The 27,814-nt window shown below is 35.3% G+C and overlaps 4 protein-coding genes across 5 annotated transcripts; all 4 read left to right on the top strand.

Moving 5' to 3' along the window:
• The first annotated feature begins 161 nt into the window (after positions 1-161).
• Positions 162-10,436, top strand: sytl1 (synaptotagmin-like 1). Its single transcript, XM_048201647.1, is given in 17 exon segments — positions 162-784; positions 1,880-2,022; positions 2,107-2,225; positions 2,228-2,248; positions 2,336-2,501; positions 5,216-5,270; positions 5,360-5,390; positions 5,477-5,541; positions 5,621-5,710; positions 5,795-5,961; positions 7,071-7,173; positions 7,289-7,352; positions 7,355-7,449; positions 7,529-7,607; positions 8,668-8,767; positions 8,847-9,046; positions 9,613-10,436. Coding segments are annotated over 16 exon segments (1,614 nt in total). The 5' UTR covers positions 162-784; positions 1,880-1,906; the 3' UTR covers positions 9,756-10,436.
• A 1,159-nt stretch (positions 10,437-11,595) lies between these two features.
• LOC125275033 (counting factor associated protein D-like) lies at positions 11,596-13,876 on the top strand. 2 transcript variants are annotated; one of them, XM_048201646.1, is made up of 7 exons: positions 11,596-11,632; positions 12,108-12,155; positions 12,238-12,336; positions 12,427-12,599; positions 12,768-13,017; positions 13,110-13,305; positions 13,398-13,876. In XM_048201646.1, exons 1-7 carry the CDS (start codon positions 11,611-11,613, stop codon positions 13,522-13,524), a joined length of 915 nt encoding a protein of 304 aa, XP_048057603.1. In that variant the 5' UTR covers positions 11,596-11,610; the 3' UTR covers positions 13,525-13,876. The 2 variants fall into 2 exon arrangements, with proteins under 2 accessions (XP_048057603.1, XP_048057602.1); XM_048201645.1 differs by having other exon boundaries at positions 11,596-11,635.
• A 3,895-nt stretch (positions 13,877-17,771) lies between these two features.
• On the top strand, positions 17,772-22,090 carry LOC125275030 (counting factor associated protein D-like). Its single transcript, XM_048201642.1, has 7 exons — positions 17,772-17,817; positions 18,267-18,314; positions 18,397-18,498; positions 18,589-18,758; positions 18,835-19,084; positions 19,177-19,372; positions 20,893-22,090. Exons 1-7 carry the CDS (start codon positions 17,793-17,795, stop codon positions 21,008-21,010), a joined length of 909 nt encoding a protein of 302 aa, XP_048057599.1. The 5' UTR covers positions 17,772-17,792; the 3' UTR covers positions 21,011-22,090.
• A 1,757-nt stretch (positions 22,091-23,847) lies between these two features.
• Positions 23,848-27,569, top strand: LOC125275031 (counting factor associated protein D-like). Its single transcript, XM_048201643.1, has 8 exons — positions 23,848-23,866; positions 24,680-24,726; positions 25,131-25,190; positions 25,273-25,374; positions 25,465-25,625; positions 25,924-26,173; positions 26,266-26,461; positions 26,882-27,569. The coding sequence occupies exons 2-8, from the start codon at positions 24,702-24,704 to the stop codon at positions 26,976-26,978; spliced, it is 891 nt and encodes a 296-aa protein (XP_048057600.1). The 5' UTR covers positions 23,848-23,866; positions 24,680-24,701; the 3' UTR covers positions 26,979-27,569.
• Positions 27,570-27,814: the final 245 nt, after the last annotated feature.

Genomic DNA, 27,814 nt, shown 5'->3' with positions numbered 1-27,814 from the left:
AGGTCAGAATATGTTGTTTAAATTTTTACATAAATATAAGTTTTACACTGAATGATAATGGAACATTATTTCACCCACATTTTGACATTTTATTCTCCCCAAACTTTTTGAAACCTTAAAAGGAGAAGTTTTACTTGCATTTAATGTGCTTTCTATGTTTATAAAATCACTTTTGTAAATTTCTATTTGTCTAAATGTCTTTGACCCTTATACGGATTTTTCTACATAAAGCGAGAAACATCATTACCATCACATCATTTTACTCAATTCAATTCAAGTGTGCTTTATAGGCATGACAAAAACTATACATTTGTATTGCCAAAGCAATTGCAGCTGTGCTGCTTACAAATAGTGCATATATGTATTAACAGAAAAAAAAAAAATAATAATAATAGTAATAATAATAATATAAAAGTATTAAGCATGTAATGCAAAATGAATTACTAATGTATGTAAGTATATAAACTAGGGGGAAAAATATGAGGGATTAGACAGATTTACAGAAGCAAAATGTACAATGTATCATTTTACTCACTATTAGCACAATAATGACGACCTAAGCGAGAGAGAGAGGTACATAACACGCGGTGTGAACGTGAAGTGATTAGTAAAATAAGTGCATACTCGGTGATGTGTGAGAATCCGGTTCGCGTTTTGCTCTGTGCCCGAGCGCTATTGTGAGAGTGCCAGTCCTGCCAAAACCAGACACAAGCGAGTGTGTGTTTAGAAACTACCGACAACTAAACAACTACGAGAATGAACGACCCAGAGGACGTTAGATGAGGTAAATATATTACATTTTGTTGTTTAAGTCAGCATTAATTGCCTTTCTCATTCTTCTTCACCTTTGAGTTGGGTTCAAGTGAGAGAGTTTGACAGGTGCGACTCCATCTGTTAATTTATCCTCGAGTGTTGGATATTTAACTTACCGAAAGTCTTTAGTAGTTTGATCTAGAGTTCATTATAATAGTTTGTTTTTGTTATATGTATTGTGTAAGTAGATAAACACTTCGCCTCAGCGCAGTAGTAAGAAATTTGTTTACTTTTGCCTTGTTTGTCACTGTTTGTTTTGCGCGTGCGCGATACGAGCATCGCTTTGTCTCAGATAATTATATTGGAAATCATTTCCTGCAGCAGGATTTTTTTCTCTTTATTTGGCAGTATAGTTTGGGACAAAGCAGGGAAATTGTTTTTATATCAGTATAAAGAAATGGGGGTGAATTCGGGTTGATTGGGACACTTTTTTTCCCAGTCATCTCAATGGCAAAAAGTGTCCCAATTACCCTGAATTCACCCAATATAAAGCAAATTTATACATAAACACTGTTGCATAGGAGTTGAATATGTATTCTTGTGAATTTAGTGGTTTGGAAAACAAATCTCGGTTTACCGTTGATTGTTACTGAAGGATATATAAAAAATAATATTTTTAAAATTCATTTTGGGCTGTAAAGAAATATTATTTATTGGGTAAAAAGCAAACCGAATTTTCAATTTATTAAATAACATGTAAAAAAAATGCATTGAAAATATAATCTCTGAGGAAGTTGATGTTATTAATGTAGCTGTGTACATATTTAAATAAATAAAAATGAGATATCAATAGTGATCTATTCACATGCCTATGTAGTTTTTCCTTGTTTTAGGGAACTTGAAAGTCCCTTTATTGCATCTGGAGGACATTAATAAACATTAATGCAGGTTGGAGCTTAAAATGAATTTTTGCAATTGAAAAATGCTTCTTCTGATACAAGAATCTTTATTGTTTTTAATTGTTTATTTGTATTCTCTCATTTGTGCATTCATGTTCCCACATTTCCATCTGCAGCTCTTGGGTGTGGTTTCTCATAAATCTAATCTAAATCATCTCAATAACCAGGTGTGAACACTGTAAAGTGTGCCTGTAATGGAAGGGGAACCTACATTAGATCTGTGTCACCTGACTGAGGTGGAGCAAACTGTAATTCTCAATGTTCTGCTGAGAGATGCTGAACTACGCAGCAAAGAGGAAGGGAGAGTACGGTCAGTCTGTGTACAATACTGGATGTATTTGGCTCATATAAGTCATAATAAGAGCAATAAAAGATGAAGTACTTGTGTTTTCAGAAAGCTTCAGCAGACGGTGTCAGACCCCGTCCGCCTGCGCTCTCTCTCGGGCGCGTGGTTTCAGGAAGAGCGCGCTAAGAGATATGAGAAGGGAGGAGCTGATGTCGTGCATTCCTCAATGCGCGTAAACGACGTGAAAAAGGTCACATGATCTCCTACTCGTCCCTGTAGAGTAGTATTTGTGTGCATATACATGTGTTGACAATATTGTGTTTTTTGTTTAATGTAGATATACCCTTAACGGCAATATTTGGTGAAGAAAAAGGGCATAACTGTTCTCAATTACATGAGCAGAGAGAGGAAGAAAAGAGTACAGAATTGCAGGAAAATATAAGTGTAAGAGAGGATGACAAGGGTCAGGAAGAGAAGGAAAGAGAAAAAGAAGATGGAGAAAGGTTGGTGCAACTTTTGGTGTCATCTCTCTACTTTAACTTTCGACTGAATGAATTGAATGCATCTAAAAATCTTTATATTAATATGAAGATGCATAGAAATCCATTAAATGCAGTGTGCTTGATCAGATTTCATGTGCATCAGATGTTTAAAATGATGTCTAAACATTGTAATATGATTGAAAACTCATTGGGCCTCATTCACAAGCTTCAGAAATTTTGAATGAGAATATTTTCTGTGCAGATATTTTGATCACTTCATCTCATGTCATCTTCATTTATCTACCGCTTTATACAATGCAATGTAGATTGTTTCGAAGCAGCTTTACAGTAATAAATGGGGAAGTAACTATCAACGATGCAAACTTCATCAAATATAAGACATTCAAATTCTGCTGGAAAGCACACAATAACTGTGTACATTTCAGCAATTATGAAATTCAGCTGTTGTAATTCAGTTCAGTGTTGATTCAGTTCAATAACGGTGTCGATGTTGCGAAGTTCATTATTATGAAGTTGAATCAAGTATAAAGCAGCTCTGCAGAAAACACTGGTATCATCATCGTTCAGGTTTTGTTCTCGTTCAATATTGTCAGTGCAGACAAATCAATATTACTGAATATTAAAGGGTTAGTTCACCCAAAAAATGAAAATTCTAATTACATTAAATTTCATTAATTACTCACCCTCATGTCATTCTAAACCCGTAAGACATTCGTTCATCTTCAGAACACAAATAAAGATCTTTTTGATGAAATCTGAGAGGTTTCTGTCCCTCCATACAGATCCAACGCAACTACCATTTTCAAGGTTCAGAAAGGTTGTAAAGACCTTTGGGTGAACTAACCCTTTAAAGGATTAGTTCACTTCAGAATGAAAATTTCCTGATAATTTACTCACCCCCATGTCATCCAAGATGTTCATGTCTTTCTTTCTTCAGTCAAAAAGAAATAAACATTCCAGGATTTTTATTCATATAGTGGACTTCAACAGGGACCAACAGGTTGAAGGTCCAAATTACAGTTTCAGTGCAGCTTCAAAGAGCTCTACATGATCCCAGACGATTAATAAGAGCCTTATCGTTTGGCCATTTTCTAAAAAAAAAAAAAAAAAAAAAAAAAAAAAAAAAAAAAAATATATATATATATATATATATATATATATATATATATACATACAGTACAGTCCAAAAGTTTGGAACCACTAAGATTTTTAATGTTTTTAAAAGAAGTTTCGTCTGCTCACCAAGGCTACATTTATTTAATAAAAATACAGTAAAAACAGTAATATTGTGAAATATTATCACAATTTAAAATAAACTGTTTTCTATTTGAATATATTTCACAAAGTAATTTATTACTGTGATCAAAGCTGAATTTTCAGCATCATTACTCCAGTCTTCAGTGTCACATGATCCTTCAGAAATCATTCTAATATGCTGATCTGCTGCTCAAGAAACATTTAATGTGTACAATTGTACAAAATATTTGTGTACAATATTTTTTTTCAGGATTATTTGATGAATAGAAAGTTCAAAAGAACAGTGTTTATCTGAAATCTAATCTTTTGTAACATTATAAATGTCTTTACTGCCACTTTTGATTGATTTAATGCATTCTTGCTGAATAAAAGTATTCATTTCTTTAATTTCTTTTCAAAAAAATAAAAATAAATTCTTACTGACCCCAAACTTTTGAACGGTAGTGTATAATGCTACAGAAGCTTTGTATTTCAGATAAATGCTGTTCTTTTGAACTTTCTATTCATCAAGGAATCCTGAAAAAAAAAGTACACAACTGTTTTCAACATTGAAAATAATCACAAATGTTTATTGAGCAGCAAATCAGCATATTAGAATGATTTCTGAAGGATCATGTGACACTGAAGACTGGAGTAACGATGCTGAAAATTCAGCTTTGATCACAGGAATAAATTACTTTGTCAAATATATTCAAATAGGAAACAGTTATTTTAAATTGTAATAATATTTCACAATATTACTGTTTTTTACTGTATTTTTAATTAAATAAATGTAGCCTTGGTGAGCAGACGAAACTTCTTTTAAAAACATTAAAAATCTTAGTGGTTCCAAACTTTTGGACTGTACTGTATATATATACTTTTTAACCACAGATGCTTCTTGCACTTATAGATGCTTCTTGCATCTTGCACTGCTCTGTGATGCGCCACGCATTACGTAATCATGTTGGAGAAAATGAGATGTTTTCCACCCTACTGTGGTCCTTCTGCCTACATCATGCGTGTGACCTTTCCGATGTGATTACATAATGCGTGGCGCATCGCAGAGCTAGTGCAAGATGAGCATTTGTGGTTAAAAAGTATATAAATTTTATATATTTTTTTAGAAAATTACCAATTGTTTCATTAGATAAGACCCTTATTCCTCATGTAGAGCCCTTTGAAGCTGCACTGAAACTGATATTTTGACCTTCTGTTGGTCCCTTTGAAGTCCACTATATGGAGAAAAATCCTGGAATGTTTTCCTCGAAAACCTTAATTTCTTTTCGACTGAAGAAATTAAGACATGAACATATTGGATGACATGAGGGTTAGTAAATTACCAGGAAATTTTAATTCAGAAGTGAACTAATCCTTTAAATGGATTAGTTCCCCAACTAAGCAGGCCAAAAACGACAGATGCAAGGGTGTGAACCAATATTCAGTTACTGTCTTATATTGTGGTACTTTCTTTTTAGTGTCATTCCTAAGCTAACCCCTGAACCACAATCCAGGACAAGACACATCACAAAGGTCAGTTTACATTTAAGATTATATTATAATGTGTGTGAAATATGTGCTACTGCATGTGAGATTTTACATTATGTTCTTGCTTTGAACAGAAGAACGCAGCGATAGGAAATGGTCTTGAAGGTAAAATACACTATACATACAGTCAAATCATATGATGCATTTATAAATCCATCAAAGCTCACCTTCTCTTTCCCCTCATGCCTCAGGAAGTTTTGGAGAGCCAGCAGACAAAGAAAGGAGAATTTTGCCAAGTGCATCACCATCTCTGCAGGTCTGTTCAGCAAGGCCTGTTGTACAGATACACACATTTGTGAGAACCTGTTGTATAATGTGTATCTGTGTTTCTGTAGATCGACTCAGAGGGGGACATTGACTCTGGCAGCACTGAACTAGACTACACTAGGTTTGGCTCAGTTAGCAGCTTGACCTCCCATCATATGGTAAGACACACTCTCTCAAACACATGATCGTCTCCACCAGCTGAAGCTTTGAAGGTGTGAACAGTGCTGTTTCTGTGTGAGTAGATGAATGGCAGTTTGATGAGCCTGTACAGTGTGGGCGATTTCGGGGATGTTGTCGTATCAGGGCGGATCCAGTTCTCTTTGCAGTATGACGTCAAGAAGGAGGAGCTTCATGTGCACATAATGCGCTGCCAAGACCTTGCGTCGGCCCGCAAAAATCGATCGGACCCGTAAGTGTACAATGGCATGATTTTCATTCAGTCATAACTATTATCTATTTATGAAACGGGAAAGTAGTCGTGCTATTTTGATATTTTTAGTATTTTATTTATTTTAATATTTTTGAAAGAAGTCTCACCAGGGTTGATCAAAAATACAGTAGAAACAGTAATATTGTGAAATATTATTACATTTTTAAAAGGATGTTGTTGTTTTTTTAAAAATGAAATTTATTCCTGTGATCAAAGCTGAATTTTCAGCATCATTACTCCAGTCTTCAGTGTCACATGATCCTTCAGAAATCATTCTAATATAATGATTTGCTGCTCAAGAAACATTTCTTATTATTATCAATGTTGAAAACAGTTGTGCTGCTTCATGTTTTTGTGGAAAATATCATTTTTTTTCAGGATTCTTTGATTAATTGAAAGATGTAACCTTATAAATGTCTTTACTTTTGATCAATTTAATGCATCTTTGCTGAATAAAAGTAATAATAATAATATTTTTAAATCTTCACTTAAAACTTATTTTTTTAAGTTAGCATACAAGTGATTTCTTTTTTAATGCATCTTTCTCTCTTAAATTTGCTCTAATGTATAGTTTCTATTTTTTTCAATGTATTTTATCTATGTTTCTGTGAAACACTTTGAGATGCAACTTTTAAAGGCACTATATAAAATAGTTTATTATTATTATTAAAAGTATTATTAGTAACACTACTTAAAGCCTTTATATATATTTTATAATGAATTATAAAAGTATAATTAATGTATTAATTATGTCTTGTAATGCACCTTATAATGCATGTAAGATTTCATGAATAATTGTAACCAGTTATAATACATTATAGTACTTATTTATTTATTGTTAAAACTTTAGAAAGTATAATGCATTAAAAAACAGGACAAAGAACCAATTTCAGATATAACAATGAATCTGCAAATATTATAATGCATTTTAACTTTGGTTACAATTATTTATGAACAGATATAATGCACTATAATGTACATTATGAATAATGCATAAAAGCTTTAAGTGTTACCATATTAAAAAAAAAAAAAACTTTTCAAGGGTAGAGTATGTAATTAATGGTCCTCTATCTTTCTCTCATACACAGATATGTTAAAGTTTACCTTCTCCCCGACAACACCTCCCGCAGTAAGAAAAAAACTGCAGTGAGGAGGAAAACATTAAATCCAGTCTATGATGAAACCATGAAAGTCAGTTCTCTTTTATTTATTATTTTACAAATTACTCCTATGGATTTAAAACACATTACTGAACTCATTGTACTATTTATTTCTCCACTCAACTACAAAATGTTGCCTTTAACAGTACAAAGTGCGCAGACTGGACCTCCAGGCTCGTGTGTTGAGTGTGTCAGTCTGGCACATGGAAGAATGAGGAGAAACCTCTTCCTGGGCGAGGTGGAAGTGAGGCTGGGTCAGTGGAACTGGAGCCAGAGCCAACCAACCTGGCACAACCTCCAGCCAAGAGTGAGCCAAATTCAGAAAGGGTTTGATATCTGTAATGAAATAAACCGGTCTCATCAGGAGACTCTCTTTCTTGATGTAGGTTCAGTTAAGTCCAGATGCCATCATCAGCAGAGGAACCATTCTGTTCTCAATTAAGTTTGTTCCTCCGGGTTCAGAAGGTGAGTCTGAACAGATATTTAAAACTTTTTATCCACATTTATATGTAGGGCCATTGCTAAAATTAACTTTTTAAATTAAACTTTTTTGTCAGCCGAACGCCTTTGATATAAAATATTCCAGCCGCTGGAATTTATTATGCTACAGTCGTCTAATAAAACGGGGTAATGATGTCATTGATAGGCGACGCACAGACACGGTCTGTATCCTAGTTAAAATAGCTTATTTCTCTGGATTTAAACATTCTTGGATACATTTGGGATAATGTAAATACAGTTCTAGTGGTTTTTGGATATTTTTAATCCAAAAATCTTACATATTGTGCCTTTAACAAGATATTCGGAAGTTCATAGTTCTCTGATATTGGATAATGGTCACATGTCATGCAGGTGAACAAATAAAATAAAGTGTTTAATTTTTTAATTTCATCAATTATTTTGACATTTTTATATTATTATTGTTATTACTATCATTAAAATGAAGCCAGAAATATATTATTATTGTAAAAATGCAATTGTACTTTCAAATAAATAAATTAATATTTGATAATTATAAAATAATTTTATTTTACACTTTGTTACAATACTAATATGTCTTAAATTATTCTAATCATCAAGCTTTTATTTTGGTGTTTAGTTGACAACAGGTTTATTACCACAAATCTGATAAAATGTTGAAAACTTCTGTCCAAAAAATGTTGAAATGCATCAAAATATTTTATTTTTAAATTAATTGATCACACTAAGCCATATTGTTTTTTTGTTTTTTTTTTCAATTAATTGTGCAGTCCTATTTATTTATTTTAAATGAATTTTTATGATTTAATTTTTATGATTTGATTAATTATTTATTATAAATAATTAATTATTATTAATAAATAATTATTAGCTTTCATCCACTTACAAACCCATTGTTTGGGAAACCCTGCTGAAGAGGACCTTATTGCCCCCCTCTCATTACTGATTGGTCCTGGGACAGTAGTGCCCCCCTGTGGTTTATACAGGTACAGCATGTTAGTCATCTTCATGTCAATGTCTTGTTTTGTGTGTTCTGTGGCTGTAGGAAATGGATATCCACTGACTGGTGAGCTCCATATATGGTTGAGAGAGATTGTTGGTCTACTTCCCACAAAGCGTGGCGCACCCAATACATATGTGAAAAGGTGTGTGTGCACATTCATGACAGAGTGGTTTAATTTTTTATTATGTATGAGTGCATAAATATGATGTGTATTTGTACAGTGTGGTGTTACCAGATGAAAGTGGCATCAGTGGCCAGCAGACTCGGCCGGTGCGAGGTTCTGTCAATCCGGTGTTCAATCACACCATGGTTTATGACGGGTTTCAGTCCAGTGACCTCATTCAGGCGTGTGCAGAGATAACGGTCTGGAATCTACATCCCTCCAGCTGTCTGGGTGGAGTACGACTCAGCACAGGCTCAGGTAATACAGATCTGAACATACTGCAATAAAAAATAAAACAGCTGAGAGTTAAAGATGACCTATTATGTCATTTTTCAAAGTTTTGATTTCATGCTTGAATGTTCAAAAAACTTATTTTTCACATTTGACATTGTTGCGGCACCTCTCTTCCCAGTCTGTCAGTAACACTCTGTTTAGTTCCTGCCCCTCCTTCTGAAAGCACAATGCACTCTGATTGGTCGGCTGGAGCAGTATGTTGTGATTGGTCAACCTCTTCAAGCGTGATTGGGAAATGTCCCGCCCGTTATCATAAACCGCCAGTTTTAACACACTACTAACTAACTGAACCAGGCCCCACCCCTTATTTTGCATATGCCTTCGGCGGGAATTATTTAAATTAGTAATATGGTGACACATTTGTTCCTGGAAGAAAACGCAAGCTCCCTTTGGATTGACTTTGTGCCTTGTCACTTTGCAGACATTTTTCATGCTCAAACAGCAACATTACACACTAAAGAAAGTTGAAAATGTAAAAAAGCATAATAGGTCCTCTTTAAGACTGTGTTTTTTGTGTGTGTGTGTTGCAGGAGTGAGTTACGGTCAGTCAGTTTGCTGGATGGATTCTACAGAAGATGAGATCAGTGTGTGGTCAAGTGTGATTCAGAGCCCCAGCAGCTGGGTGGACACTAGTCTGCCAATCAGAACCAACTTACAGCTCTGCTCTGAGTGAACTTTGTTTAACATATGCAGATTCACCATGTGACTTTGGTTGCAAGACATTTTGAGTAAAGACTGGAATACACTACACAGATTTTTGATCTGATTTGCTGTCTGGACGAGTTGACACTAGCTGCCAAAAGTCAGAGCCAGTCTTCAGATTATAGGCAGTCGGAGTTGACAGATTTCATCATGTACGATGGGCACAGATTTTTAGCTTTAGACTAGGATACCATCCAGTTGGAGGATATCAACCATGTTTCATTTAAACACGTCATGGTGCATCACATCCTTATCTGACTTATGTAAGCAATTCACCTCCAAATACTGTAGCAATCTGTAGAACATCCTCCACTACATACAATTCTAAAAGGGAATAGAAACAATCAAACATAATTTGCATATGTAGTGGATTTGTTACAAAACAGTCCTCACACATTTCTTTGAGTATGTTGCCAACATATATGATGAGTTTGTCATGCAGATCTGAGGGAGAAAAATGAGAATTCATTGTCTTAACAAATAGTTCAACTAACTTAAACTGTTTTCTTGTGAGAATAGTGGTATTTTCATCTTTTGAATAATTACATTAATGAATGGAGTATCTGCATTTTTAAAGGGTTAGTTCACCCAAAAATGAAAATTCGGTCATTTATTACTCACCCTTCATGTCATTCCACAACCGTAAGACCTTTGTTCATCTTCAGAACACAAATTAAGATATTTTAGTTGAAATCCGATGGCTCCGTGAGCCCTTCATAGGGAGCAATGACATTTCCTCTGTCAAGATCCATTAATGTACTAAAAACATATTTAAATCAGTTCATGTGAGTACAGTGGTTCAATATTAATATTATAAAGTGACGAGAATATTTTGGTGCGCCAAAAAAACAAAATACGACTTATATTGTGATGGCCGATTTCAAAACACTGCTTCAGGAAGCATCGGATCATAAATAAATCTGTGTGTCGAATCTGTTGTTCGGAGCGCCAAAGTCACGTGATTTTAGCAGTTTGACCCGCGATCCGATTCATGATTCGAAACACTGATTCATTTATGATCCGATGCTTCCTGAAGCAGTGTTTTGAAATCGGCCTTCACTAAGTAAGTCGTTATTTTGTTTTTTTGGCGCACCAAAAATATTCTCATCGCTTTATAATATTAATATTGAACCACTGTACTCACATGAACCGATTTAAATATGTTTTTAGTACCTTTATGTATCTTGAGAGAGGAAATGTCATTGCTCCCTATGAAGGCCTCACGGAGCCATCGGATTTCAGCTAAAATATCTTAATTTGTGTTCTGAAGATGAACGAAGGGTGCGTGAAACGACATGGGGGTAAGTAATAAATGACAGAATTTTCATTTTTGGGTGAATTAACCCTTTAAGATATTTTGTGAAATGTATCATTTTCAGTGTATTATTTGTAGCTGGTCTGTTTATAAAGTGCTCATTGCTGGTCAAACCCCAAATGTAATGAAATAACGATTAAAACCACACTTTTTCTTTAATTAAATGTACATTGCATCAGTTTTCACAAAATGACTACTGTCTATATATCAAGTCAAGTTCTGATATTGTATATTCTTTTTTTTTCGTCAGATTATTATTCAGTAATCTGTTAAAATCAGTGTTTATTTTTTGCTTGCAATAGGATGATGAATAAAAAAAAATGACAGACATTCTGTATAGTTGTAACATGTAAAATTTTATACATTTAATTGCATATTTAACTTGGTCTACATTTTTCCACAGTGGCAGTAGCTCGAGTCACTTCTCATTTGTGGTTTATCTGCTGATTTCGCAAATAATTCTTGCACGAGTCTCTCATTTCAGGTCAGGGTGTGTCTGTAAACTTCAAACATGGCGGAGGAGAGAACGACTGGTGGTTAAGTTTTATCCTTTTTACCCACATCATCTTCATTGCTTTCTCTTGTGTTTACAGTAGTGTATATTCACGTATATAAATAACCATTCGATGTTTGTTGTGTGCATATACAGCGAAAACTGCATTTATTTGACGGGAATTCCTGAACGTTTCGATTCCCAACAAATGTGACGCTGCATTTTATTCACAGTCCGATGGATATTTACTAAATATCTTCTATACTTTTGGGCTTTAATATGTTCGATAAATAGTTGTCTGCCTCCCAATGGACCCTCATGACATGACGTTATAATACATTATAATAGTTGATCTCGTGATGTAATAACAGTGGCAGTAAACACTAAACCTGCTGCAACCTGACAAGTGTGCGATAAAATAAGTTTCTATTCTGTTCTTAGTTATAGAAAAGTATATATAATGAATTGTGATCTCTCTCTCTCTCTGTGTTTTCATCCCCAAATTGCCACACCAGCTGGTGGCAGAACAGTTCCTGATTTTGGAAAGAAGTATCATGTCAAAGGTACATTTCTGCCTAATTACACAGAACATCCCAGTACAGTACACTTGTTTTTCAGTATGTCACATGTGCCTCTTTTCTGTAGGTGAGCTGAATTTGCCTTATTCTGGTGATTCTGATCCAGAACCGTTTGAAGTTTGGTACGACCTCGAGGGGAACAGAAGTCGCATCGACTATCACAATAGTCAGTGATCTTCTCATGATAAAGTTACATAGTGTTAAAATCTAAATATATTATGTATGTAGTTTCTCTTCATTGCTGATCTCTATACAGGTACAGTGCGCACTTTTCTGATTGGAAACGACTTGGATTATGGCGTCATTTACCAAGTCACACCAGTCACCAATGACACCGAAATTCAAGCTATTAAATATTTCCAGCTTAAAGGAACAAAGGAGGATCCAATACGGCCACAGGCGGCACTGCCTGATCTGCAGGGCTTTGAAGTATGTACTACTTAAAGTGCTTTTTTTTTATTTTCACCTTTCTCTTGTGTGTAATGTTGCTGTTTGAGCATGTCACTCCAGCGGGAGTTTTATTCTCTATATCAGTGTCACTGTTTCTGAACTTCTGAAACGTGTGAATATGTGAATAAAATCATTGTTTTCGTCCAGTTTGAGAAGATGGAGGATTACGCAGGCGTTCAGTGTGAGGTCTGGAAGAAGGTCACACAGGCTGGTCATAAGAAGAACACATATCGTCTGTGGGTCAAACGTCCAGAGGGAAGTGATTCCCCAGCCGTCCCGTACCACTTTGAGATGGAGGGCTTCAACACTCTTTTGGAGTCCCACAATGACAAATACATGATTGACTACAGTGACTTCAGCTCACAAACTGAATCGGACATTTTCACACCCCCTGGAGGTAACTGGAGAACACACATTCAGTGACACGCCTCTTTTACACTTACAGACCATCTGATCAAAAGCTCACTGAGGTATTATGTGTTTAATTAGGAATGACCTATGAGGAGTTTCCGGATCCTCCTGAGGAGCATCAAATATTGGCCAATCCCCTTCAAGACTATGTCAGCACCTCCCCTGTTAGCCACGCCCACCGATTGTTCGGCCCCTTTAAGGAGAAGTTTGAGCGTCAGTATGAAAGTGAGAAGGAGCACGAGGAGCGCGAGAACTACTTCATACATACTCTTCGGTGAGAAAAAACAACAAACATTACATTGCAGAAGGAGTAAGTCTATGAATCTGTCTGATTTAAGATATTTTTAACATCCTCTTTCTCCTCAGGCATGTGCACTCTATGAACAGAGCTGGTCTGACATTCAGCTGCGGTATCAATCACTTCGCTGATAGGTCAAAGGCAGAGAAGGCCAGGATGACAGGAGGTTTAATAATTCCAGGCCTTTTAGGATGATACAAAATAATCCTCACACATTTATTTGAGTCTCTTGCCAACGTATATGTTACAGTTGAATAAACTAAAGGGGAAATCTAAAGGTGAAAAAAAGAGAATTCACTGTTTAAACAAGTAGCTCAGCTACTGTCCTCTCATGAGATTAGAGTAATTTAATCTTTTTCTAAATTTTTATTTGAATAATTACATTTGGTTAAATTGAGTATCTGCATCTTCAAGCTATTTTGGCAAAATGTGTCATTTTCAGTTTATGGTTTGTAGCTGATCTGTTTATAAAGTGATCATGGTGACATTGTTTTTTCGAACCCCAGATATATTAAAAAGCTAATGATTAAAATACTCATTAAAACCATATGTTTTGTCTTTGATTAAATGTACACAACATCAGTACAGATAAAAAATGACTGTCACATCAATAAGTTCTAATTTTGCAAAACCTCTTTCTATTCAAAAATGTGTTTTAAAACCAGTGTTCACTATTAACTACATTGGGTTAATTTAAAAATAAATAAATAAAATGAACATTCTGTATAATTGCAATATATAATTTTTTAAAAATATTACATTTATATGCTTATTTAAGTTGGTCTAAATTTTGTTCACAGTGGCAGTAGCTCATCTCATGTTAAATTTTAGTTTGAGCTTCAGCCAATGAGGTTGATTCTTGTGTGTTACACACCACGTTTGAGCTTTAGCAAGAACCAATGAGGTTCATTCTCATGTTAACGTTGCTAATCAATGTTTACATGTGAATAAAAGTCTAAATTCAATCTGTTCATAATATAAAGCGATCAAGTCTCTTCAGACTAAACCGCTAAATTCATATGGATTCATTTTACGATCTCTATGAACTTTTTGAAACGTCAAAGTGGTAGTTGTGTAGACTGTCAATGGAGGGACAGAAATCTCTCAGATTTCATTAAAAAATATCTTCATTTGTGTTCTGAAGATATGGCATAAAAATATGGCAGAATTCTAAATATTACAGATATTTATGTTTAAAACTATTATATAAATAATACTTTGTTTTATGTCAAATAAAGCTGAAAAGTGACATTAATAAGTACACGTTAGTCTTAAACAGTTTAAGTTGTTACAGTTATAATCACAGAGCTTTATCTGCTTCATTAATGAAATTCACAATTAATAATTCTATTGATTAAAGGTTACACTTTATTTTAAGGTGCTGTACAATTATACTGTCACAGACACGTCAGGTTCCACCTCACTCCCTTACCCACGCACCCAATCACCGGAGTACTGATCACCGCCACCTGCAACTCATTATCACCATGATCACCTCACTACTTAAGCCCCACACTCACACACACACATTGTCCGGTCTCGTTCGTTATACACAAGTTGTATGCTTACCTCAAGGACTCCCAAAACGATACTTACCTGTCTCCATCGTCTCCATCGTCTCCATCGTCTCCATCGTCTCCATCGTCTCCATCGTCTCCATCGTCTCCATCGTCTCCATCGTCTCCATCGTCTCCATCGTCTCCATCGTCTCCATCGTCTCCATCGTCTCCATCGTCTCCATCGTCTCCATCGTCTCCATCGTCTCCTGGTCTCCTCGTGTCTCTACCTACCTGTATGTGTGAGTGTTCCCGTCTGCCAGCTCCAACGCCTTCATCTGCAACATAAACAAAGGACAGTATTACCTCTCTTTCATCTCCAAGTTCATCTTATCCATCATTGCATTTACCTGTTGCTCTGCTGATTGTCTCAATAAAACCCCAAACTGCTTCTACATCTGTCTCCGGTGTCTATACTGTAACATATACATTTACTGAGCAATAATAATAATTAACTACTTGTACTTACTATAAGGTTAAGATTAGGGTTAAGGGTTAGTCGCATGTAATTATGCATAATTTATAGTTATTACAGTAACAAGAACACTAAAATAAAGTGTTACCTTAGTTAACATGAATAAATTATTGTAACTATAATGAATTACATTTTAATTGTGAACAATTATTTTTTTTATTGATGATCATTTATAATAAAAAAGGATATTTAAAAAAAGGCTTATTTTTGTGTATCTTAAACATAATTTGGGCCTGAAAGGGTTAAACAAGGGTTAAACAATCCCCATATAGTCGTTGTAGTTCCTCTAAAGAAAATAAAAGGAAAGTAAGGCAGAAAGGAAAATAAAAGTAAAAGGAAACAGTGAAACAGTCTATATGGGAGCTGAAGCATAAAATAGTGAATGGAAAAGCAAAATTTTAAATTGATGTTTTTTATTATTATTATTATTACCCTATTATTATTATTATTATTATTACCACCCTATTATTAACATTACCCAGTTCAAAGGTCAAATGTTGAATGTCAAGATGACGTCCAAGTTGGGTCATGGTTGGACGTCCAAATAGTGGACCTAGTTTGGACGTCGAATAGATGTTCAGAAATGGTCATGGACCGACGGACCTAATATAGACATGATCTGCACATCTATCCGACGTCCAGTGTTTAGTGGGTAAATGCACCCTCACGTCTTTTTCTGAATCATCTTTTGAACAAGTGCATTTGGTTAAAATGGAGTATCTTCATTTCAAAATTATTTTGCAAAATGTATCATTGTCAATGTATGGCTTGAAGTCTGTTTGCTTGACATTTCAACTGATTAAAACAACACTATGCAATAGTTTTGATATTGATAACCGTTTGTGTCAGACCATTCCAATTTGTTTTAAAATCAGTGTTTATACTTACTCACATTAGAATGAAATAAAAAATAGACATCCTTATTTTTTGCCTTTTTTTTATTTAACTTTATCTACATTTTTTTCACAGTATCAGTAGCTCACCTCAAGTTTCAAGCATTTCTTTTAAGTTACTTTCCATCTCTCATTAGACTACACTGACGAGAAATTAAACCTGTTCCTAGGTTTCCTCTTATAGGAAATTACAAGATACTCTTGAAAGGTGTACGTGACTAGAACAAATTAAAAACAGGAAAAGATAACAATGAGAAAGGGTACAAAACAGCCTTCGTCTTAATAATAAGCTTAAGAGGAAAAATAATCTGGTTTATTAAAGGGACAGTTCACCAAAAATGAAAATTCTCTCATCATTTACTCACCCTCAATTTGTTCCAAACCTGTTAATTTCTTTGTTCTGCTGAAAACAGAAGAAGATATTTTTGAAGAATGTCAGTAACACAGTTTCTGGTTCCCTTTGACTTCCATATTATTATTTTTTCCTTACTATGGAAATCAGTGGGTCTGTCCATCAACTGTTTGGTTACCCATATTCTTTGGAACAATTTGAGGGTGAATAAATGATGACAGAATTTTAATTTTTGGTTGAACAATACCAGGAACAGGAAGATTGGATTACGCAGGATGATGACTAATATTGACTGAGAATTTCTCAAAAAAGTGGAAGGCTATAAAACAGTCTGAGGAGAGACCTTTCTCCTCAGATTCTGCCTGCGTTAGATGAACAAAGAAACCTGATTTTAACTTTTATTTTGCATTAACTGCATTGGATTGTAACCAATAAAATAAGTGTTTTTATTGCTGCCTCCTTTGAGACTTAACTACAAACTGAGCCTCAGAAAAGAACATCTGCAACTTCTTCATCATTCCTGAAGGACTTCAACCTGCTGCTGGGTGAGTTACTTTACGGTTTACACTAGATTTAACTATCCTTACCCTACCTGAATAAAGGTGTAAGATAAAAGGTCACACAAACTAACACTATACAGGACAGAGATGAGATCCCCTCCTCTACGTACAGTTCAACAAAGGGAATGGAAACAAAAATTTTGCAAATGGATTTGTTACAAAACAGTCCATTTCTTTGAGTAGTTGCCAACATATATGATAGTGTTTTTGCAAGAGTTTGTCATGCAGATCTGAGGGAGAAAAATGAGAATTCATTGTCTTAAATACTTCAACTTACTTTTCTTTTTTTTTTAATTAAATGTACATTGCATCAGTTTTCACAAAATTACTATATTAATCAAATCAAGTTCTGATATCGTATATTCTTATTTTGTCGGATAATTCAATAATCTGTTAAAACCAGTGTTCATTTCAGTTCAGTGTTTATTGCTTGCATTAGTATGAAAAAAAAAAAGACAGACATTCTGTAATATATATATATATAATATACATTTATTTGCATACTTAACTTGGTCTACATTTTTCCACAGTGGCTGTAGCTCATCTCATGGTTCAAGCATTTCTGCTGATTTCGCATTTGATTCTTGCTGTCTCTCTCATTTCAGGGTGTGACTTTAAACTTCAAACATGGCGGAGGAGAGAACGACTGATGGTTAATTTTTATCCTTTTTACCCACATCATCTTCATTGCTTTCTCTTGTGTTTACAGTAGTGTATATTCATGTATTTAAATAACCATTCGATGTTTGTTGTATGCATTTTATACAGCGAAAACAGCATTTATTTGACGGAAATTCCTGAACGGTTTGATTGCCAACAAATGTGACGCTGCATTTTATTCAAATAAATGCATTTTATTGCATTTTATTTACTGAATAAGTTCGATAAATAGTTGTCTGCCTCCCAATGGACCCTCATGACATATGGCGTTAATACAGTATGATAGTTGATCTCGTGATGTAATAACAGCGGCAGTAAACAGTAAACCTGCTCTGCAACCTGACAAGTGTGCGATAAATTAAGTTTTTATTCTAGAAAAGTTGATATAATGAATTGTGATATCTCTTTCTCTCTCTGTTTCCTCCTCACATGTCACACCAGTTGGTGGCAGAACAGTTCCTGATTTTGGAAAGATGTATCATGTCAAAGGTACATTTCTGCCTAATTACACAGAACATCCCAGTACAGTACACTTGTTTTTCAGTATGTCACATGTGCCTCTTTTCTGTAGGTGAGCTGAATTTGCCTTATTCTGGAGATTCTGATATAAAGGAACCGTTTGAAGTTTGGTACGACCTCGAGGGGAACAGAAGTCGCATCGACTATTATGATAGTAAGTGATCTTCTCATGATAAAGTCACACAGTGTTAAAATCTAAATATATTATGTATATAGTTTCTCTTCATTGCTGTTCTCTATACAGGTACAGTGCGCACTTTTCTGATTGGAAACGACTTGGATTATGGCGTCATTTACACATCGGTCATCCCTGACACCGAAATAAAGGATACTATTAAGTATTTCCAGCTTAAAGGAACAAAGGAGGATCCAATACATCCACAGGCGGCACTGCCTGATCTGCAGGGCTTTGAAGTATGTACTACTTAAAGGGACAGTTCACCCAAAAAGTCATTCAAAGTCATTTAAAATATTTATTTTTTTTGTCCAGTTTGAGAAGATGGAGGATTACTCAGGCGTTCAGTGTGAGGTCTGGAAGAAGGTCACACAGGCTGGTCATAAGAAGAACACATATCGTCTGTGGGTCAAACGTCCAGAGGGAAGTGATTCCCCAGCCGTCCCGTACCACTTTGAGATGGAGGGCTTCAACACTCTTTTGGAGTCCCACAATGACAAATACATGATTGACTACAGTGACTTCAGCTCACAAACTGAATCGGACATTTTCACACCCCCTGGAGGTAACTGGAGAACACACATTCAGTGACACGCCTCTTTTACACTTACAGACCATCTGATCAAATGCTCACTGAGGTATTATGTGTTTAATTAGGAATGACCTATGAGGAGTTTCCGGATCCTCCTGAGGAGCATCAAATATTGGCCAATCCCCTTCAAGACTATGTCAGCACCTCCCCTGTTAGCCACGCCCACCGATTATTCGGCCCCTTTAAGGAGAAGTTTGAGCGTCAGTATGAAAGTGAGAAGGAGCACGAGGAGCGCGAGAACAACTTTGTACATAATCTTCGGTGAGAAAAAACAACAAACTGTAGATATTTAGTTATGTATAATGACAAATTTTATTATTTACATAATCTATTAAATAAGCAATACAGTATGAGAGTCTATGCTATATTGTGAATATAGTCATGGCTAAAAAACTTTGGAAATTACAACTTGAAAACCAAGCAGAGTTCATTGCCAAATAAACACACAAGTGGTAAAAGGTAATCCCACATGTATGTCCTTCAGCAGGTTAATTATAGTAACTGCTGACAAAGAAATTTACTAAATAACAACCAAAAAGAAGTTTGTCTTGAACAAAAATGTTCTTAGTTGTCAAAACAGTAGCCGCTTTTCCACTGTCAGGCCGAACAGTTCTAAGAATGGTAAGGAAATGTTCCAGTTATTTTCCACTTGAGCTTTAAAGGTGCCCTAGAATTAAAAATTGAATTTACCTCGGCATAGTTGAATAACAAGAGTTCAGTACATGGAAATGACATACAGTGAGTCTCAAACTCCATTGCTTCCTCCTTCTTATGTAAATCTCATTTGTTTAAAAGACCTCCGAAGAACAGGTGAATCTCAACATAACACCGACTGTTATGTAACAGTCGGGATCATTAATATGTACGCCCCCAATATTTGCATATGCCAGTCCATGTTCAAGGCATTACACAAGGACAGCCAGTATTAACGTCTGGATCTGTGCACAGCTGAATCATCAGACTAGGTAAGCAAGCAAGCAAGAACAATAGCGAAAAATGGCAGATGGAGCAATAATAACTGACATGATCCATGATATCATGATATTTTTAGTGATATTTGTAAATGGTCTTTCTAAATGTTTTGTTAGCATGTTGCTAATGTACTGTTAAATGTGGTTAAAGTTACCATCGTTTCTTACTGTATTCACGGAGATAAGACTGTCGTTATTTTCATTTTTTAAACACTTGCAGTCTGTATAATACATAAACACAACTTCATTCTTTATAAATCTCTCCAACAGTGTGTAATGTTAGCTTTAGCCACGGACCACTATCAAACTCATTCAGAATCAAATGTAAACATCCAAATAAATACCATACTTATGCGATTAGACATGCTGCATGACGAACACTTTGTAAAAATAAATTTTGAGGGTTATATTAGCTGTGTGAACGTTGTTTATGCTGTTTAAGGCAGTCGCGAGCTCGGGGGCGGGGAGCACGAGAATTTAAAGGGGCCGCAGCCTGAATCGGTGCATATTTAATGATGCCCCAAAATAGGCAGTTAAAAAAATGAATTAAAAAAAATCTATTGGGTATTTTGAGCTGAAATTTCACAGACACATTCAGGGGACACCTTAGACTTATATTACATCTTTTAAAAAGACGTTCTACGGCACCTTTAAAATGCTGGGACGGTTAAGCAAAGAGAACAGTTTGGCCTGACTGGAAAAGCAGCTAAATTTTATGCAATTTTTTTTAACAAGTAGTACTAGTAAGCTGTCTTAGAACTTGCCTTATTTAAGATACTTATGCTTTCTTTTTCACATCTTCCTCCTCAGGCTTGTGCACTCTGAAAACAGATCCGGTCTTTCATACGGCCTCGGTATCAATGACTTCGCTGATTGGTCAAAGGCAGAGATGGGCATGATGAGAGGAGGTTTATGTGTTCCAGAATAGATAAAGGCTGTTACAATATAGTCCTCACACATTTCTTTGAGTCTGTTGCCAGTGTATGTATTAACAAGTAGCTCAACTAACTTAAACTGTCCGCTGATGAGAAAAGTGGTATTTTCATCTTTTCAGAACTACAACACTGAATCAGTAATGTGCATGGAAAGCATCCACCAACCAGTGAATAACTCTTTTCTATGAACAGTACGCATCTAAAACATCAAAAACACAGAATTAGCTGCTGCGGGAAAAGTGCACATCCCAAGGTGTCATAGACAAAATAATGCTTTTTATTAATTTGTGTTTATATAAGTATCTGTAAATGTTAGAAAGCCACGCGAGTATTTCCATTTTGCATAAGGCTTGTCATGACAGCAAGCGAGTGTCCGTTAAACTTCACAGACTTCACTGAAGGAGCGTCAAACAACTGAGTGCAACAATAGAAGTGCAATAATTCTGATGAAAATATATATTTTGCTGCTTTAAATATGCATTTTGTTGGACATTAAATGTATGTTTGAAATGTTACATGTAACAATACTAACTTTTTTATGAGAGCAGTTGCTGTAGGGAATGGAGTATAAATATAGTGTAGGCCTACTACTCCTATTACTATGATCATATGAATGAGTGTGTGTTTAATCTGTGCTTTTGTTTTTCTTCATTACTGCAAGTTTTGGAATGTAATGTTTATCTTTGAACCTCTTTTGCACAATGTATCGCATAGCCTAAATTTTTCTGTTATAGCCTTAAATTTATTGTTTTAAGGACAACATTGAGTAAGATGTGGAATAACTTTTTTGTTTTAATTAAAACACTGAAAATAAAATGTAGCTTTATTTAAATCCAATTATTTGAAGACATAATAAACAGATTAATCATTTATCAAAATCATTGTTAAATGCAGCCCCACATCTTTTTCTAAATCATCTTTTGAATAAGTGCATTTGGTTAAAATGGAGATTCTTCATTTTCAAGTTATTTTGCAAAATGTATCATTGTCAATGTATGGCTTGAAGTCTGTTTGCTTGACATTTCAACTGATTAAAACAACACTGTGCAATAAATAAGTTTTGATACTGATAACCGTTTGTGTCAGACTTGTCAATAATTTGTTTTAAAATCAGTGTTTATTTTTACTTACATTAGAATGAATTATAAAAAATTAGACATCCTTATAATTGTATTTTATTTTAAATTTTATTACATTTGCTTTTTTTACAGTATCAGTAGCTCATCTCAAGTTTCAAGCATTTCTCTAAAGTTACTTTCCATCTCTCATTACACTTCACTGGTGAGAAATTAAACCTGTTTCGTCTTTGAACTTGATTCTGATTTACAGTTATATGTTTAGACAAAACATTGATTTTTAGCAGTTGGCTCTATTGGAAAAAATAAAGATGTCTCTCCCTTTAACGCTCTGTTTAGTTCTTGTCTCTATGAAGCAACTTATTCTCAAAAGCACAATGTGCTCTGATTGGTCGGCTGGACCAGTGTGTTGTGATTGGTCAAGCGCTTTGAGCGTGTTTCAGAAATGTCACGCCCCTTACCATAACAATGAGTTTCACTATGGTTTCAACACACTAACTAACTCAATCAGTCCCTTAATTTAGCATATGCCTTGGGCAGAGATTGTTTAAATGAGAAATATTGTGGTGTGTTCATTCCTGGAAGAAAACTCAAGACTACAATGGAGGCGTTTCAGGGAGTTCAGAAACAGTGACACTGATATAGAGAATAACTCCCACTGGAGGGACATTGTGCTTTGAAACTTTGCAGACATTTTTCATGCTCAAACAACAACATTAGACACTAAAGAAAGATGAAAATGTAAGAAAGCATAATAGGTCCTCTTTAACACTGTGCATATATGTGTTTCAGGAGTGAGTTACGGTCAGTCAGTTTGCTGGATGGATTCTACAGAAGATGAGATCAGTGTGTGATTCAGAGCCCCAGCAGCCGGGTGGACACTAGAACCGACTTACAGCTCTGAGTGAACTTTGTTTAACCTGCAGATTCACCATGTGACCTTGGTTGCAATGCATTTTGAGTACCAACTGGAATGCACTACACAGATTTTGTGATCTGATTTTTAAAATCTGGACAAAAGTCAGAGCCAGTCTTCAGATTTTAGTCAATCGGAGTTGACAGATTTCATCATGTAGTTGTGTACGATGGGCACAGACTCACAGATTTTTAGCTTTAGACTAGGATTCCTTCCAGTTGGAGGATTTCAAACATGTTTCATGTTTTAAACACACCATGTTTCATGACGTGCCTTAACTGACTAATGTAAGCCATTCACCTCCAAATACTGTAGCAATCTGTTGTTTTATATATTGATTATTTATTCAATGTTAGGTTATTTGCTTGATTTTAAGTTAATGCCATATATGCTTGAATGCTCGAATGATTATGAAATTGGAAAGTACCTGCAATACTCACCCTCAAGTTGTTCCAAACCTGTTAATTTCTTTAGATATTTTTGAAGAATGTCAGTAACCAAACAGTTTCTGGTCCCCATTGACTTCCATATTATTTTCCCCCCTCCATACTATGGAAGTGACTGGGGTCCATCAACTGTTTGGTTACCCATTCTTCAAAATATCTTCTTTTGTGTTCAGCAGAACAAAGAAATTGACACAGGCTTGGAACAACTTGAGGGTGAGTAAATGATGACAGACTTTTCATTTTTGGGTGAACTATCCCTTTAAGCATGAGAGATTACAACTAGAAGATTGGATCACATGGGATGGTGACTAATATTGAGTGGGATTTTATAGCTGCAAACCGAGCCTCAGAAAAGAACAACTACAAAGGAGTCTTCTTCGTCATTCCTGAAGGACTTTAACCTGCTGTCGGGTGAGTACTTTACGGTTTACGCTAGATTTGACTATCCTTACCCTACCTGAATAATCATAGGGTTAAAGGTGATAGATAAAAGGTCACACCAACTAACACTATACAGGACAGATGAGATCCCCTCCTCTACATACAGTTCTACAAAGGGAATGGAAAAAAAAATTTTGCAAAACAATCCTCACACATTTCTTTGAGTAGTTGCCAACATATATGATAGAGTGTTTTTGCATGAGTTTGTCATGCAGATCTGAAGGAGAAAAATTAGAATTCATTGTCTTAACAAATAGTTCAACTAACTTATACTGTTTTCTTATGAGAATAGTGGTATTTTCATCTTTTGAATAATTATATTGTGATAAATGGAGTATCTTCATCTTTAAGATATTTTGTGAAATGTATCATTTTCAGTGTATTATTTGTAGCTGGTCTGTTTATAAAGTGCTCATTGCTGGTCAAACCCCAAATGTAATGAAATAATGATTAATACCACACTTTTCTTTAATTAAATGTACATTGCATCAGTTTCCACAAAATGACAGTCTATATATCAAATCAAGTTCTGATATTGTATATTCTTTTTTGTCAGATTATTTATTATCTGTTAAAATCAGTGTTTATTTTTGCTTGCATTAGGATGATGAATAAAAAAAAAAAAAAAAAAAAAAAAGACAGACATTCTGTATAGTTGTAATCTGTTTATACATTTATTTGCTTATTTAACTTGGTCTACATTTTTCCACAGTGGCTGTAGCTCATCTCATGGTTCAAGCATTTCTGCTAAATTTCGCACATGATTGTTGTCTCTCATTCCAGGGTGTGTCTGTAAACTTCGAACATGGCGGAGGAGAGAACGACTGATGGTTAAGTTTTATCCTTTTTACCCACTTCATCTGCATTGCTTTCTCTTGTGTTTACAGTTTACAGTGCATTTATTTGACAAATTCCTGAACGATCGCAGTGAATGTTTGATTGCCAACAAATGTGACGCTACATTTTATGTCCGATCATAAAGTCCGATGGATATTTACTACATATCGTCTATGCATTTTGGCTTTAATAAGTTCAATAATATTTGTCTGCCCCCAATGGACCCTCATGACATATGATGTTAACACAGTATGATAAGATCTCGTGATTTAATAACAGCGGCAGTAAACACTAAACCTAAACCTAGTATGCGATAAAATAAGTTTTTGTTCTATTATTTGTTATAGAAAAGTTGATATAATGAATTTTGTTATCTCTCTCTCTGTTTCTTCCTCAGATGCCGCACCAGTTGGTGACAGAACAGTTCCTGATTTTGGAAAGAAGTATCATGTCAAAGGTACATTTCTGCCTAATTACACAGAACATCCCAGTACAGTACACTTGTTTTTCAGTATGTCACATGTGCCTCTTTTCTGTAGGTGAGCTGAATTTGCCTTATTCTGGTGATTCTGGTATAAAGGAACTGTTTGAAGTTTGGTACGACCTCGAGGGGAACAGAAGTCGCATCGACTATTATGATAGTAAGTGATCTTCTCATGATAAAGTTACACAGTGTTAAAATCTAAATATATTTTGTATGTAGTTTCTCTTCATTGCTGCTCTCTATACAGGTACAGTGCGCACTTTTCTGATTGGAAACGACTTGGATTATGGCGTCATTTACAAGATCACACCAGTGCCAGTTAAAGAAATTAAATATTTCCAGCTTAAAGGAACAAAGGAGGATCCAATACGTCCACAGGCGGCACTGCCTGATCTGCAGGGCTTTGAAGTATGTACTACTGGAACACAAAAGATATTTTGAAAAATGTCTCAGTGTTGTGTTTTTGTCCATGAGATGAAAGTCAATGGGGTTCAGTGTTGTTTTGGACTCCAGTGACTTTCATTGTATAGACAAAAACTGTTGAAACTTTATCCAAAATGTTGTCTTGTGCTGTTTAGAAGAAAGTCATACAGGTTTAGAAAGATACGAATGACATTAAATCCCACAGATTCAATTAACTGTAATGCAAACCAAATCAAAATTGAGTCTGAAATGTTTTTGGACATTTTTTTCTTTTTTTGTCCAGTTTGAGAAGATGGAGGATTACGCAGGCGTTCAGTGTGAGGTCTGGAAGAAGGTCACACAGGCTAGTCATAAGAAGAACACATATCGTCTGTGGGTCAAACGTCCAGAGGGAAGTGATTCCCCAGCCGTCCCGTACCACTTTGAGATGGAGGGCTTCAACACTCTTTTGGAGTCCCACAATGACAAATACATGATTGACTACAGTGACTTCAGCTCACAAACTGAATTGGACATTTTCACACCCCCTGGAGGTAACTGGAGAACACACATTCAGTGACACGCCTCTTTTACACTTACAGACCATCTGATCAAAAGCTCACTGAGGTATTATGTGTTTAATTAGGAATGACCTATGAGGAGTTTCCGGATCCTCCCGAGGAGCATCAAATATTGGCCAATCCCCTTCAAGACTATGTCAGCACCTCCCCTGTTAGCCACGCCCACCGATTGTTCGGCCCCTTTAAGGAGAAGTTTGAGCGCCAGTATGAAAGTGAGAAAGAGCACGAGGAGCGTGAGAACAACTTTGTACATACTTTTCGGTGAGAAAAAAACATTACTTGATATTTATTTATATATAATAAGATTGTGAAATCACTGACATATTTTAAAATGTTCCTTTCCATTATCAAGTGGGGGAGAAGTACATTAACATATTCTACTCAAAGCAACAGTACTTAGATTGTATTAAGAACACAATCACAATTCAGTTCAGTTTATAAGATGTCAGATGATTTCATTTGAAATTTCATTTCATTCATTTGAAATTTCATTTCATTCATTTGAAATTTCAACTTTGATTTTCAGCCAGATTCTCTTGGTTACAGTAAACAGACATGCCAACTGCCTAGATAAAAGAAGTTAAACTGTATGATTACAAAATGTAAAGGTATCAAGCAGTCTGTGAAGTTGCCTTATTTAAGATACATATGCTTTCTTTTTTATATCCTCTTCCTCCTCAGGAGTGTGCACTCTACAAACAGAGCCGGTCTTACATACAGCGCTGGTATCAATCACTTCGCTGACTGGTCAAAGGAAGAGTGGAGGAAGTACTGTTAAAATTGATTAGTTGACTTAATAATCTGTGACTGAGCAATGAAGTAAATAAACACCTCTCTTAATTAGAGGAAAAATGTGTGAGAAATTGAAGTTGCACTAACTAAATGCATTGTTTTTCTACTAGTTTACTTCATTAGATTAAGAAAATTTAGTTGTAGTTAAATTAAGAAAAGCAGAATTAGAAGTTACACCCAGAATTTATCATGTAGTGGCTTTAAGTCACCAGAAACCACTTCATCCTTGTAAAGAAGACACAAAAAATCCTGCTTATTCAGAGGCTGAAGAAAGTCCATGTGACATATGGCATCAAAGTAACACGAGAGATTCGAGAGCAACTGATTGGAGACAGCTTCTCCAGAGCGACTGCACGAGCTGTGATGACGACAGCTATTTCCTGATTGGCCAGAATTAACAATGATGTGCTTTTTGTGTTTATGACACTATAAAAACTCTATTCATGTTTGTTATTGAAACTGTATGGATTGTTACTCTGTTCAATAATAATAATAAAAAGGTTTAAAAAACTCTTTTCGTGTAATTTCATGTTATATTGGTTTATGTTTATCAAAATAAAACCCATAAAAATATAAAGTTTATATAAAGTGTCCGACTTGTTTTCGAATTTTCTGATCAGTAAGGGAAGGTCCATCCCAACTCAAACCACTGGAGTTGTTTAGATTACTTGAACATGACCTTCATGTCCTTTTTGGAGCTGGGATTGTTAGATCCATTGGATGTCATAGGATGAGAAATGGCACAACGTATGATTTCACCCTGAGGCATCAATTTATTCATCAACTTTCTTAATCTCGAAACTCAATTTCTCCAAAAGGGAA

The sequence above is a fragment of the Megalobrama amblycephala genome, linkage group LG9 (genome assembly GCF_018812025.1).
Source record: "Megalobrama amblycephala isolate DHTTF-2021 linkage group LG9, ASM1881202v1, whole genome shotgun sequence".
NCBI lineage: Eukaryota > Metazoa > Chordata > Actinopteri > Cypriniformes > Xenocyprididae > Megalobrama > Megalobrama amblycephala.
The sequence above is the reverse complement of the archived record's forward strand: the minus strand, read 5'-3'. Positions and strand labels throughout refer to the sequence as shown.

What these genes read in the sequence shown, in the direction of transcription:
- LOC125275033 (XM_048201645.1), top strand. Translation starts at nt 11,611, where the DNA reads ATGGCGGAGGAGAGAACGACTGGTG. An exon ending in CTGATCTGCAGGGCTTTGAA is followed by an intron (nt 12,600 to 12,767) that starts GTATGTACTACT and finishes GTTTTCGTCCAG; the next exon opens with TTTGAGAAGATGGAGGATTA. An exon ending in TACTTCATACATACTCTTCG is followed by an intron (nt 13,306 to 13,397) that starts GTGAGAAAAAAC and finishes CTTTCTCCTCAG; the next exon opens with GCATGTGCACTCTATGAACA.
- LOC125275030 (XM_048201642.1), top strand. Translation starts at nt 17,793, where the DNA reads ATGGCGGAGGAGAGAACGACTGATG. An exon ending in AAAGATGTATCATGTCAAAG is followed by an intron (nt 18,315 to 18,396) that starts GTACATTTCTGC and finishes TCTTTTCTGTAG; the next exon opens with GTGAGCTGAATTTGCCTTAT. An exon ending in TCGCATCGACTATTATGATA is followed by an intron (nt 18,499 to 18,588) that starts GTAAGTGATCTT and finishes TTCTCTATACAG; the next exon opens with GTACAGTGCGCACTTTTCTG.
- LOC125275031 (XM_048201643.1), top strand. Translation starts at nt 24,702, where the DNA reads ATGGCGGAGGAGAGAACGACTGATG. An exon ending in CATTTTCACACCCCCTGGAG is followed by an intron (nt 26,174 to 26,265) that starts GTAACTGGAGAA and finishes GTGTTTAATTAG; the next exon opens with GAATGACCTATGAGGAGTTT. An exon ending in AACTTTGTACATACTTTTCG is followed by an intron (nt 26,462 to 26,881) that starts GTGAGAAAAAAA and finishes CTTCCTCCTCAG; the next exon opens with GAGTGTGCACTCTACAAACA.